The sequence below is a fragment of the Gallus gallus genome, chromosome 20 (genome assembly GCF_016699485.2).
Source record: "Gallus gallus isolate bGalGal1 chromosome 20, bGalGal1.mat.broiler.GRCg7b, whole genome shotgun sequence".
Classification (NCBI taxonomy): Eukaryota; Metazoa; Chordata; class Aves; order Galliformes; family Phasianidae; genus Gallus; species Gallus gallus.
In genome coordinates, this window is record NC_052551.1 from 7,163,029 (window position 1) to 7,176,426 (window position 13,398).

Below are 13,398 nucleotides of genomic sequence, written 5' to 3' on the forward strand. Positions count from 1 at the left end.
AGCTGGAGGCAGCTTCTGAACAGAAACATTGATGTAACAGGTAGATACAAGAAGCCCTTGCACCTCAGTGGAAACAGATGTCAGCAGTGTTGCCTCCTTGTTATTACGTCATGACTTCAGCTGTGTTTTCACCCCATCCCCACCTCCCCTGATGGAAAAGTCCATTCCTGGCTTTGTGGCTGTGATAGAAGTTTGAAAGTGCCGTTTGCATCTCTGAAAAATGCACACAAAAATGCAATACCTTTTGGTGTGTGCATGTATTTCTGTCTGTTTATATCTGCATCTTTTCCTTTCCTTGGGGGTAAAGCTGAAGCTGTGCACAGAAATAAGGTTATCTCTGGGCACCCACCATGTATTCATCAAAGTCAAGAAGGAAATAGGTTTTTTAATAATGAACCAACATAAATACGGTAACAATAAGAATATATGTACAGATATATAGAGCATTGGTTGGACTGGGTGATCCTGTGGGTCTTTTCCAACCTTGATGATTCTATGATATGATTCTATGATTCACTTACATATCTATTCTCATACTTCTCGTGCTTTAATCATTCTCCATTAGGGTTTTAATCCCCCAATTTAAAGGGGGTCTCAGAAATCTGATGAAAGATTCTGGGAGAATCTGCAGATCATGCATGGAAGGGCTGTAATTAGGAATAGCTTGATAGGCAGGCATGTGACCAGCATGTGAGTAAGTCACTCTTCCCTGAGTTATAGTATAAAATGCACACTGATCTCCTCCAAACAGACCTAGCCAGAGCTGCATAATTTCTGAGGCATTAGGGAAAATGAGGGAGGAGTGAAGGGGTAACAGATTAAAGATACACTTTTAAATCCTTCAGTGGAGCATTCCAGCATCATTTCTGTTTCAGTTTGGATTATTGCAGATTCCAGTGCTGGAATATCCAGCTCATTACTCTGAAGAGAAATCCAGGGACCTAGAGAAAAGTCTGAGGTGAGGTGGGAAGAATGAGCATTAGGTTGCAGGTGTCTGCAAGTACAACAGCTCACCATGTAAGTTTTCTGCTGGTGTAAGCCTGGTATAGTTGTGATGCATTCCTGTTGCTAAAGATGAGGACAGAATTTGGCCTTTGCAGTGATTGCAGGGGAATTAGAAAAGGATAAGGAGTGGCGTTCCTATTTTGTGCTCTTGGTCTTATAGCATATGAACACAGAGCTGAATTCAAAGATGTATTTGGTCAGGCTCAGGAAACAAGGAGAAATTAGAGTTAGGCACTTGCTCGTTAGCAGTTCCCTCAATTTTATTCATTTATTTCTTTATTTTGCATTTCCTGTATATTTGGTAAAATGCAGATCTTGGCATAGCATCACTTTATCATCATCCCTTTCTTTTCTGTGCACAGTTGAGGGATAATTACCACAACCGTGGTTTGCAGTGTGGTCCCTGCTGTATTGCTTTGTCTGTAACTTCAGTCTCTGGCTTGGTAACACCTGCCACAGAGGAGACGATGAGAATCCCTGATGCTGCCAGAGCACAGAGCAGGAAGCATCGTAAACTGCTTCTGATCTGTTTGCTGGATTATTGCTTGAACGCTAGCAAATGCAAATGCAGTGTGTCTGTCTGCCTAGGGGAGGGGTTCAATTACCTGAGATTCTCTGCAGATATTGGCAGTGTCTCATGGGGAAATCTCATTTAGTATGCAGAATAAAATCGCTATGGCACTGATCATATGATTTGAAGACTCAATCCTGAAGCAGCACTACAAAAAGGGGAGGTGAAACTGCACAAGACACTCCGTTCAGACAGCATGAGGCAGTGAGCCGCACACGAATTTTATTTAGCAGGCAGGAGGAGAGCTGCTGGATTGGTCTGTTAGATGTGTAGTCGGGAAACCACAGGAAAGCTTTATTTCTGGCAAGTCTGCATTTGTCAGAATGCATCACTGGTGTTACTAGAAAAAAAGGAAGCCCGCCGCTACAGAGATTAAAAGGTAGAAGCAGTGACAGCTACAGAAGATCACTGAAACTCCTTTGGAAACCACCTTAACCCTCTCTCTCAAGAGTGAATTTAACCGTTGGAGGGCACTGCTTCCATCTGACCGTCTGGAAAGTGTGGTGAAAAGGATGCACGTTATGAGGAAGCATTCCTCCAACAGCAGTGCAAACTAGAGGAGAACTTCTACCTGCATTGCTGACATTTGGCAAAAATTATACAAGAAGGCCTTCTGGTACCAGAATCTTGGCTTTGGGATTTTCTGTTTCTTTTCTCCTTCGGTCCTGGAGAAGGATTTTGTGTTCTCCTCCTACCCATAAACACTCATAAGGAAAACACAAAGCAGAACTTGGAATCCTGCAGACTTTCCAAAGAACAGGCATGGTACAAAATGTGATTTTGGTGTTTTTCCGCAGGCGACTCAGCCAAAGACCTGCTGTTGAGGAGCTAGAAAGAAGAAATATACTTAAACGTGAGTACATCCTTCTTAAAATATTTCATATATTTGCTGAAACCAGCAATTACGTTTGTGAAACATTTTCTTTTAAAAGACATATTAATTTACTGGGATTATTTTCTGTACCTAAAAGTTTTCCTGTTTAACATGTCCTGGGTTTCAAATATTGCAGAAATGAGAATTTACAATTGGCTAAAGGCATGCAATTTAGCACAGAAAAGAGGGATTTGCTTAAATTTCAACTTTGAAATAATTTATACTGTGAATACACTGCTATGGATGTCTGAGAGGGGAGCAGCATCCAGGTGTCACGCAGTGCAATGACACGCAGACTACCATTTTTGAAGACTTTGACTGCCTTGGCTAAAGGGGAATGGACAAAGCATCCCTGCAAAGGGGTGAGGACATTTCCACAGACAAGTCAGAGAACTATCATTCTGAGATATTAACAGTTATTTGAGGGAGAATTCCAGGCCTATTAGCAATACTGCTACAGAGGAATGTTGCTCAGCATCTTTCAAATAAACACAGGGCAGAAACTCAAAACTTTTCCTAAAGATTGATGTTATGGCCAAGGGATCAAACAGGTGATAGATGCACTGGGAATCCTCTAATCTAGATGGAGAGAGAGCTCTGAAATTCTCTCTGCTATGGGGTCTGAGATAGGGAGAATGAGAGAAGCTACCTGCTAGAAGGAAAAGAATATTGCTTCTGTTATTTTAGTGGTTTAGTTAGTGTTGAAAGTAAAAGCAAACAGCACAGCATCCCAATAGCAGAATGATGTGATCATGGTTTGCTTCTCATTAAACATGAATAAAACATCTATATAGGGCCATATATAATGTGTCTATACAGCATATGTCACAGAAACAATATAGCCTTTGGTATTTAATTCATATCTAATTATCAATGTGATTGCAATTATTTAGAAAAAAAGGGTTACTCACATTTTGTTACCTAAGATTTAATGTCTCAGAACTTTCCTAGTTTAAAGGAAAAACTTCTGCAGTTGCTCTTGAAGTTACTGTAGATTTCATTTCACTTTTGACCCAAAGGGATTCCACAGTCAACTTACAGTACATTTTCAGTACTCTTCCAAAGCATAAGTTGGGCGTGCTTAAATTGGATTCATCTGACAAATGGGCGTAGCTAAGTGAGAAACAGGGTGCATTCTTTGAAAATGTGAATGGATGATCTTGGCCTAAATTTACCTGTCAGCTACACAAGAGATAAGAACAAAAACATGGACGCAAGATTCTGAAATGTAGAACCATATTCTCAAGAGTCCGTGCCTCAGAACTCCTCTAAGAACTGTTTTTAGGTGATTTTTCTTTTTATTTATTGAGTTCCCTAAGGCAGGGCTGATCCTTACCAAAGAAATCTGTTCCTTTATGTTTACTTTTTGAAGAATGCTGGTTACAGCCTTAATCTGGGTTAAACTGACAAGCTTTAATAATAAAAGTTTGAATACATTCATATAATGAGCTTAGAGAGAGATAAAGCAGAAAGAAGATAAAGCAGAATTAAAGATATTTCCTGAATGCCGGCTAAACATACTGGTCTAGATTTGTATCTCATTTAAAGGAGCTCCCGACATGAAGCAAAATCCATTGACTTCAGCTCAGTTGCTCAGGCTTTATACAGATTTGTCTGAGATCACAGTCAGTTCTATTCCAGTTACCTGTTCCATTATATAAAAAGTTAAGTATCTGTCAAGGGCTGAAGTCATCGCAGAGCTGTGACAGCAGTAATCTCATAGGCTGGACACATACAACAGCTCTAGGCTCAGTTGTGAGCGATTGTGGAAATTTGTAAACTTTCCTTCTGTTAGTGTGAATATAGAAAGTCCTGTTGTGGTTTTTAAACACCTCCGCTGGGTCTGACATGCAAAGATGCAGCAACATAAGTACTGTTCAGTGGAATCACTACAGCATCCTGCAGCTTCTAAGGGTTTATACAGTTGACTCATAAGTTTCCTAACATCTCTGATGTTAATAACACACTCTGCTAAGGAAAATGTAAAGCCAATGCTTTCTTACAATTCTGCTGAACTTCTACATCCTTTGCTTTAATGATAGAAACATTGCTGGTTTACCATCACAACTAAAATCAAGACCCAGGTGTTCACACATGTTCTTGTACTCAGCAGAAAGCTGACACTCACATTCAAGAACGCAGCATCTCTTAAATCACACTCCCAAATCCCCAGTTCATTCTTAACACCAGGAATTGTTTCAATGTTACGCAGTGCTAAGAATTCCCCAAACAACTCACAGAGCAGAAAACATGAATTGCAGTACTACAAATGTCACTTTGTAATTGGGACCATCTCTCTACTGAGATTTATAAAGCCAGCCCTCCCTAATGAGCGTAGCTGTGTGTAGGCAGAGTGATGCTGATAGGGAAAACCTCTCTGGTTTGTCTCTGTAATAATGCTTGAATTTTGTATTGCCTTTGCTAGCAGTTCCTATCTAATCTGGCTTTATATTTTCCAAATGAATTATTTCTCACGTTTTCACATTTGGCGTTTTCTTGGACATATGCACTGAGCACAGCTGAATGTATCACAGAAAAGGGTCACTATGTAATGTTTTGCATATTCAAATCTGTAAACAAATTTTCCAATCAGAAATTTCTGTTTGTGGTTTTTATTTTGGAATTCTCTCAGTGCATCTCTGACAGTGGTATGTAGAAAGGCACCATACCACAGAAAATTATTCTCTTTTAATAGAAATATCTAGGTATGAAAATGTATAATACTCTAAAACGAGTGAATTAAAGTGTAGTTAAGCATAGGGATACATCTTGCAAAAATTTCTGTATCTTAGAATGCACTCTGCTTTTTAAAACATCCTTTCAGACATTTCACACTGAAATAGATCCTTGTCCCTGAGACTGCACTAATTTTGGTTGCTCTATTCTGTGTTTTTCTTGCTTTGCCACTGAATTTTAATATAGCTTGTTACAATATTTTATATTCATGTGATTTACATTTCTGCTGTAGCCAGTTGTGGCTGTGCACTGCTCTGTTACTCTGCATTGATGCTTATGCTGGCATTTCACCGTAATCTAATGAGCGTAAAAATACAGAATACATCATTACTAAAAATATCATTTTGGAAACTCATCTGCACTGCTAATGTCTTTCTAAGGCATGTTAAAGCACACACGTGATTTTTAATACTGGAAGTGTAATAAACCGGAGAATCCCAGAGTGGTTAAACACTTTTCCCTAGGTCCTCAGCTTTGTTCAGGTCACAGGCTCATGCCTCAATTTAGTAACAGATAGTGCTAGAAATAGAAACGCCATTACCTCGTATCCCAAGGCAAAGGATATATTTCACACAATGTTACAGCACTCCACTCTATTTTTAGAGCCAGTGTGTAGGAGTTATCACGGCTTGAATGCTAATAGGCACAACACACAAAGGCTGGCTGGCTTAGGTTAGAATGGAATGCTACAAAAGAAAACTTGTGAGGATAAAGAGGTTCAAATATCAGTGGTACAGATAAAAAGCACGCGAGTCAAAGATAACTACTGTGCCACTGTGACCATCTGAAGATGTAGCCTGAGAATTAAGGTTATACAGGACAGAACATTACTTTCCCTGAAGCTCCTGCAATAAGTCTTTTCAGCATCTACTGCAACATAATGGCTCCAGCAATACGGAGAATACAAACAAATGTTGATTAACTATGGAATGTTTTGATTTTATTTCTCAAGCTCATACAATTTGAGAGTTGGTGTGGCTGCTGTTGGCTTATTAAATCTCAGAACTGGAGTTCAGAGCTCAGGAGAAGCTGTCATTGGCACCCGTACCTTGTCCTCACAGAGAGGTGACCGTACCTTCTAGGAGAGAACCAGAGGTGTACAGAACTAAGAAAACAGACAGCTAAGAGCCAGCTCCTAATTTTTATGTGATATAATTCTGATTGCCTTGGAAACTGCTGTTCTTCCTCATGAAGAAAATCATCCTTTTTCTTTTTATATTCTCTGTAGAACGAAACGATCAAACCGAACAGGAAGAAAGAAGGGAAATCAAACAAAGACTGACAAGAAAGGTAAAATCTTGCAGTACCTCCCATTAGCTTTTAGAAAGCTAGTAAAACACTGAACAGCCACTTAGGTCACTATTACATTATACTTCCTCCTCAGCAGTGCCTGAGATAGTGATATCTAGTATATGAATACCTACCATGTCTCAGCTATGAGAATTGATAGAATATTTACATATGAATTTTAAATGAAAAAATAGTAGTATTTGCTTGCACACAGCGTATTTCACAACTATGCTGCCATAGAAGCAGTACTTCGTTCTGTGTAGCAGAACTGGACTGGCTCCCTGCTGAGCACCAGAAGTGCTCCCACAATACATTTCTCTTTGCATTTTAAGGTGTTCTGAGATTTTGTTATTGTTCTGTTCCCAGGAAACCCTTTTGGAACTATAAGCCAAATATGCTAATAACTTATTATATCCAAACTGGTCTGGTCCTGAAAACCTTGCACAATATGCTGCTGAATGCAGTAGAGAAACCCTACATTATACATGTAACAAATTCATTATGATTCCTTTACCTATTCTAAATTTATGCATTTTATACATTTCAAGGTCAAAATATTTTCAGCTTTTCTCCATTATAAAGCCACTGTGCTGTAGCCCACAACTCAACTCAAACAATTATTACTCTCATAACAATAGTCTAAAGGACTTAATGGTCCCATGGAATTTCCAAGGTGTTTTTATTCAGACACATAAATGCACACTAAGCTAAGATGGCAAGCAGAAAATGTTGCAGTTTCTTCAAATGTTGGTTATTAATATCGGCTCTATTTTACAAAACTTTTTAATGCAGCTTAACCAGAGACCTACAGTAGATGAACTAAGAGACAGAAAAATCCTGATTCGATTCAGTGATTATGTGGAAGTGGCAAAAGCACAGGACTATGACAGACGAGCAGATAAACCATGGACACGACTATCAGCAGCCGATAAGGTACTGACACCATTAAAATATTATTGCTTTCTACTTGGCTTGTGTAAAAAGCTACATTGGATTCTGCAAGGACATTTAACCTCTGTAAATGTTATGGTTACTTGGTATGCTGTACACACTCACCAATGTATGCTGTTTATAAAAAAATGCTTATTTAGTCCTATAGAGGTCAGCTTAGTCATTGGTGCAGGGAGGGAGGGAAAGATGGATACAGTCTTCCTTCATGCTTTAGGCTGCAACTCAAAACCACTTCCAGTGAGCACACAGTATTACCATTCATCCTCAAACTGGAAGTTTTTTTCTTAAACATGCAAATGCCCTTCACTATGTTTTGAAACATGCAATATTTCCTCTCCCGTTTCCTGTGAATACTCACAGAGTTGGTTGATATTCATGAGCATAAACAAGCAATTGTTTCTGCTCCATAATATACCTGCCACATAACTGATTTACATGCGAATTTAATTGTCACATTTAAGTACCTGAGATACAGCCAAAAGAGTTCCAGCTAGAGAAGTTGCTGAATAAGGAGTTTTGAAGTTTCAGGGATGCAGCAAATAGAACAAGTGCAGATGCTAGGATAATTACTGGATAAGATGGCAAATACACAGCCAGATTACTTACTGCTTTGGTCTGAGATGCGGAAATCAAATTCTTTGCTCTTCATTCCAGTATTTCCCAAATAAGAAGTGTAATAAATGGCTTTAGAAGACTTACATAGAAAAGGAAAAATATTTTATCTTTTCCTACGTTAGCTCTTCTCTATCAATCCATATAATCATCAGCAATCTGTATAACCTAAATATTCAGCATCTCTACTGGCACTGTATGCTTTGCTGTACCCAACACCTATATTTTCTACTTAATGAAACTCATGTTCTACTTTGTGAGTCTAGTAATTTACAGTGCTTATAAGTACAAGATTATTTGTTAACTCTCTTCTATTTTCAATTCCTAGGCAGCAATTCGGAAAGAGCTAAATGAATACAAAAGTAATGAAATGGAGGTACATGCATCAAGTAAACATTTGACAAGGTCAGTCCTCCAGCTATTTATTTCCATTGCTTGCTAATAAACAGTCTCTTTGAGTCCTGAATCTGTAGATTTTGATCTTACATGCTGAATGTGTATAGGAAACTGTACTCTGATTCCCCCATTAGCAGAGGAGTAGTGCCCATATATAATACATACTAGACTTGGTGTAGAAGGCTGAGCCTGTAGATTTGCGTCACTTGAACGGCAGTCCAATTGCTACTGGAAAGTGCAGTCCTGAAAAGCACAGTTAATGGCAGTCAACCAGAAGCAAGAGAGAAAACTGGCTTGGACTCTTGGCACTGTCTGAGTGGCTGGGCCACTGTGTGTCTAGCCAGTCTTGCTCTTGCCTCATCCCAGCACTATCACAGGTTGTATGTCTAAACATTCATGAAAACACTGGAATTTTCCAAGAGACAGCAACTGTGAGAGAAGCCATTAAGCTCCATGCAAAAAGACCTTGTTGCTTATAGGAAACTTTAAATAGAAATCAGTTATTTCATACAATTTTTGCTAAGTCTGTTAAGTGAGTCTTATTGCTCTTAAAACACAATTTTGGGAGTTGCTGATAGCACGGGGTACTTTTGCCATGTCTGTAAGCATTCTCTTGCTGCTAACATCACTGTACGTAGGAACTTGGTGTACAGCCTCATTTTCGGAAGGCACACCAGCATTTCCATCTTTGTTTCTGAACCAGAGTTAATCTGATCTTAATTGAGCTTGGCATGGTCAATCGAAATGAGAAGACCATCTAGGTAAATACACGAGTCATAATAAAATGCACGTTAATCTAAGTGTTACGGTGATAGAATTCTAGACTGTTCATGCAACTCTTAGAGCCCTTTTCACATTATAGAGCTCAGGCTCAACGTGTATGGCAAAATACCATTGCACTGACAGAGTGGAATACAGGAAAAAAATTAAGGGGTGCAGTTAAGACTAGAATTGAAAAATACCTTCTCCTAAGTGAGCTACACGGGAAATTTAAGCAGATTGCAATGATGCATTTTCAAATTTAGTCAGGATATTAGGAGCAAACAGGCTTACAATTTACAATTACTGCTAAAGTATTACAAGTGACCAGGACTTCAATTGCATTCAGCTAAGAGAACACACCTACAGAGCAACAGCATATAAATTCCAGACAGAATCTGAGACTATCATGTATTTATCTAACAGTATGTTCTCTTATTTCCCAAAGCATCAGCCTTATTCTTACAAAATTATCACATCATGGCACAGTAAAGAATGTTACTGACAATGAAAACTGTGGCCTAACTCCTAAAGGAAAAAACAAACCAACAGGCTCTACATATATTTTACATTTGCACTCCCCGATAACTACAAAATGGCTTGGCTGGACCCTGAGAGGTGTAACTGCACTACAGTCATGGCATACATATGGCAATGTGTCAGTGATATTAAACTTGCTTACAGTTGCTAATATTCTACAATACAGTTAATGTACCGTTAAAGAGAACGAACATTGATTTTTAAAAAGTTAATAATCTAAACCAGAATTTTTTTTAAAATTGTATATTTTTTAAATGTTGAGGTAGTTTAAAAATGTCTCTTGTTTGTCCTAGATTTCACAGGCCATAGAAATTTTCTTCTGAGAAGAATCTGCCCTTACTTTTTGATATTGCTGCTGAACACACGTCAGGGAATCATCTTTCCCTAATGTTCAGACCTGGATACCTTGATGTTTGTGTGAAAGGAGGACTGCGGATGAAAACTCTGCAGCACTTAAATAAAGAGGGAAACACCAGAGACGTTCTTCACTTTGAAGCCAGAAGAGCAACGGCCTGCTGAATGGGATTAGCTGCTGAAAAAGACTGAAGTAAAACTACTTGAAAGAACCTACTACTCTCCTTTACCACTTGTTTTAAGCTGTTTTGCAGTCTATCATGGAAAAGGAGATGTGCATGTACAGGCTTTACCATTCCAAGGCCTCTGACATAATGGACATGACACACTGTCATTCAGTATTACGTTGACGAGACATTTTGAACTTACCACAATTAGTTTGTAAAACGCTTAAGTTCATGTTCTAAAAACTAATTTAATGTATTATAATTTCATTCTTTTTTTATATAATGTCTAACAAACACAGCTGCAAGCATTTTTGACTCCTGTTACTTTTGTTCCTTAATTAAATGACTACTTATTGCAGGAAATGAACGTGTTTCCTGAAGATGTTTTTTTCCCAGGGACAGTTGGGAAGGGAAGAGATTTCAGTTATTATGCACTAGATCGTATCCCTTCTTTATCAACAGAGAATCTTCAAAAGATCATTTTAGCTAAGGACCTCCACCTTATGTAATACCAACATTTTGCACCAGGCTCTTTGCATACCATATTGTCATTACACTGTACTTTCAGACCTCTAAAGACCGACAGTTAAGTTCAGTTAATATCATTAGAAGTTACTAATCTGCACAACCGTAGATAAACAATTGATATAAAAATGTACTTTCATGCTTAAGAAACAAATTATTCTAATGTTTTTAATAGAAAAAATGTATATATATAGTTTACTGATTTCTTGATAGTAAAAGGAAAGAAGTTACTAAATAATGACAAGCAAATAGGATTGGTTTAGAAAATTACAAAAGCTAGACATTTCTAATAATGCTTGACATCTATAAACATCTGAGAATTCTTCTCAAGATACTACTGGAAACAAACAAACAAACAAAAGAAGTAAAGAAAAAATACACTGATACCTGGAAAGGATACCTTATGAGACAGCAACAAAATGACGCAAACCTCCAAGACAAAATTTCTCTACGGGTGTTTTAAATGCTGTCCTTTTAGGAAGTGACTCAATGTCAGAAATGTGAAGAGGTGCTGTGTTCCAGCTTTGGTGAGATGATCTCCACGAAGCATGAAAATAATCAAGAAAGTAAAGGTATGTAAAATTGTTTGCATAGACTACTACTAAATTGCTGCCTGCTCGTAAACAGAAACAGTGCAAACAGTGGATGGATGTTCGGTTCTCTTCAGCTGCTCAGTGCAGGAATGCAAGAATATAAATGCTATTACACTCCACGTAAGCTAACATTTAAGAACTGAAGGTAAGAACATACAATGTAACACAAAATAGGCATCACTGAGGGCAGCACTAGAAGAAACTGATGAATCATGGAGATGTTACGCCCTGGACCAACCAAATTGACCCTGATAATTCAGCTTGCTCTGTAGGTAGCTGTAGTTTTGCGTATCTTTTTAATGTTTGATTTACTTATCAAAGACTTGAATCACCCAACTACTTGATCCAAAGATTTTTTTTTCTATTAATTGCAGTTTTATAACTTGGCTTTTCACAGAAATATGTAACTGGCCTTTTAACATACTGTTCATTATATTTATCAACAACTTTTTATTAATACAATATTTATTGATAGTTATATTCCAGGTGTAATATACAAAAAAGGGTAAGAAGAAAGGTGAGAAGTGTTTCATAAGCAGAACCACATCGTTTAGCCTAGGAACTGTTAACTACAAACTTAACTAATAGTCCACGAAAATAACATGCCTGTTTAGCACCAGTGCAGACAGCGCAGACCTTCACTGATAACAAAAATGTGTAACATACATTAAAAGGAAGTCTAAAAAATACAATAAATATTTTAAGGGTATCTTAGTGGTTTTTTTTTTTAAATTGCAAACTACCTATGAGCTGTATCACTATTGCCACTTAGCTATCCTTTAGTTATGCAGCAACATGTTTAAGGTTCTTCCCCACGTCCTCAGCTGTCCCTCCATCACAAGCATCCTAACCTTCTTTCTGCTTCACTCTGGTAAGAGACATAAAATTGTGACTACTTCAGAGCCACACACGATCACTGTCAGCTAACTACTGTTAGTATACTGATGGGCAAATCCAGCAAGTTGTTTGGAGACTGCATGTGCTATAGCGTGCTTGCTTCTGTTAGAACTTAAGATACTCTTCACTGCAGGTACGCTGAGCCCAGGGAGGCCATTTTCCCTATGCTGATCTTTACCCAAAGGAAAAAAGAAACAATCCTGCAGCACAGTTTCTGCCATTTTAGTTGACTGCTTTGAATGACCTTGGATTTTCCAAGCCACAGACTAAAAGACAGTTGTGCTTTTGTAAATACTTTGGCACGATATGTTTCATAATCGTATCTTTGTTGAATTTGATTGTATTTGCTCAATGTTTTTAGAAGTTAATGGGGTTCAGTAAAGATTGGAGGATGGACAGTACAATTTCATATTTCTATTTCAATAGAAGTTCCTACTAAAAATAACATTTTTTCCTATATGTGCAGTGTAAAAAAAGAATTTGGGCTGTAAAGTGTACTTCTTAAAACCTTGTACAGTTAAGAGAAAATATTTAAAACAGATTAGATTAGTAAAAAAATTCTGCATCTCATGAGGTCCATCTAGTGGGGATGACAATGATTGCAGGCTTTAAAAAAAAACAGAGATCAGAGAGTCAAAAATTAGAAAAGCGTGCACTGTAATTACATAGATGGAATGAACAGACTAGATTATTTTCTATTTCAATTCTCCCCTGGCAGAATACAGACTCATATGTTTAAAGCTGAACCTATAGGAAATATTTTTCATTTAAAACTATGTGTTCACAATAAGCTACTTCCCCTCTGTGGTATAAGAACACTAACAACCCTCCATTCTACTCTCAGTGCACATGGGATGGAAATCTCTCACAGCCAGTTCTGATCGAAGAAGTTGCTTTATAAAGAGGGTATTTTTAATGAAGATAAAAGTAAACATTTTAATGTAAGGTCATAAATTAAGCTGGTAAGAACCTTTCTGAAGGTCACTGAGTCAAATCCCTTGCTTAAGGTGAGTAAGGCTAACTTTAAAAATTGCTCAGTGAGTGCTGAGTTCAAGCTACTATATATGATTATGGACTTTCCATAATCCTTAAAAGTAAAGACAGTATTGTATTAATTACCACAGGTAA

At 37.8% G+C, this 13,398-nt stretch overlaps 1 protein-coding gene across 3 annotated transcripts in view; it reads left to right on the forward strand.

Annotated features, from left to right (window-relative positions):
* Positions 1-12,082, forward strand: part of PHACTR3 (phosphatase and actin regulator 3) — a 96,765-nt gene extending 84,683 nt beyond the window's left edge. For all 3 annotated transcript variants that reach the window (XM_004947075.5, XM_001233075.6, XM_046903007.1), the window contains exons 9-13: positions 2,374-2,429; positions 6,415-6,476; positions 7,269-7,409; positions 8,368-8,444; positions 10,028-12,082. In XM_004947075.5, coding sequence (XP_004947132.2) covers positions 2,374-2,429; positions 6,415-6,476; positions 7,269-7,409; positions 8,368-8,444; positions 10,028-10,043 — 352 coding nt within the window. In that variant the 3' untranslated portion in view covers positions 10,044-12,082. The remainder of the gene's footprint in view (positions 1-2,373; positions 2,430-6,414; positions 6,477-7,268; positions 7,410-8,367; positions 8,445-10,027) is intronic.
* The last annotated feature ends 1,316 nt before the right edge of the window (positions 12,083-13,398 follow it).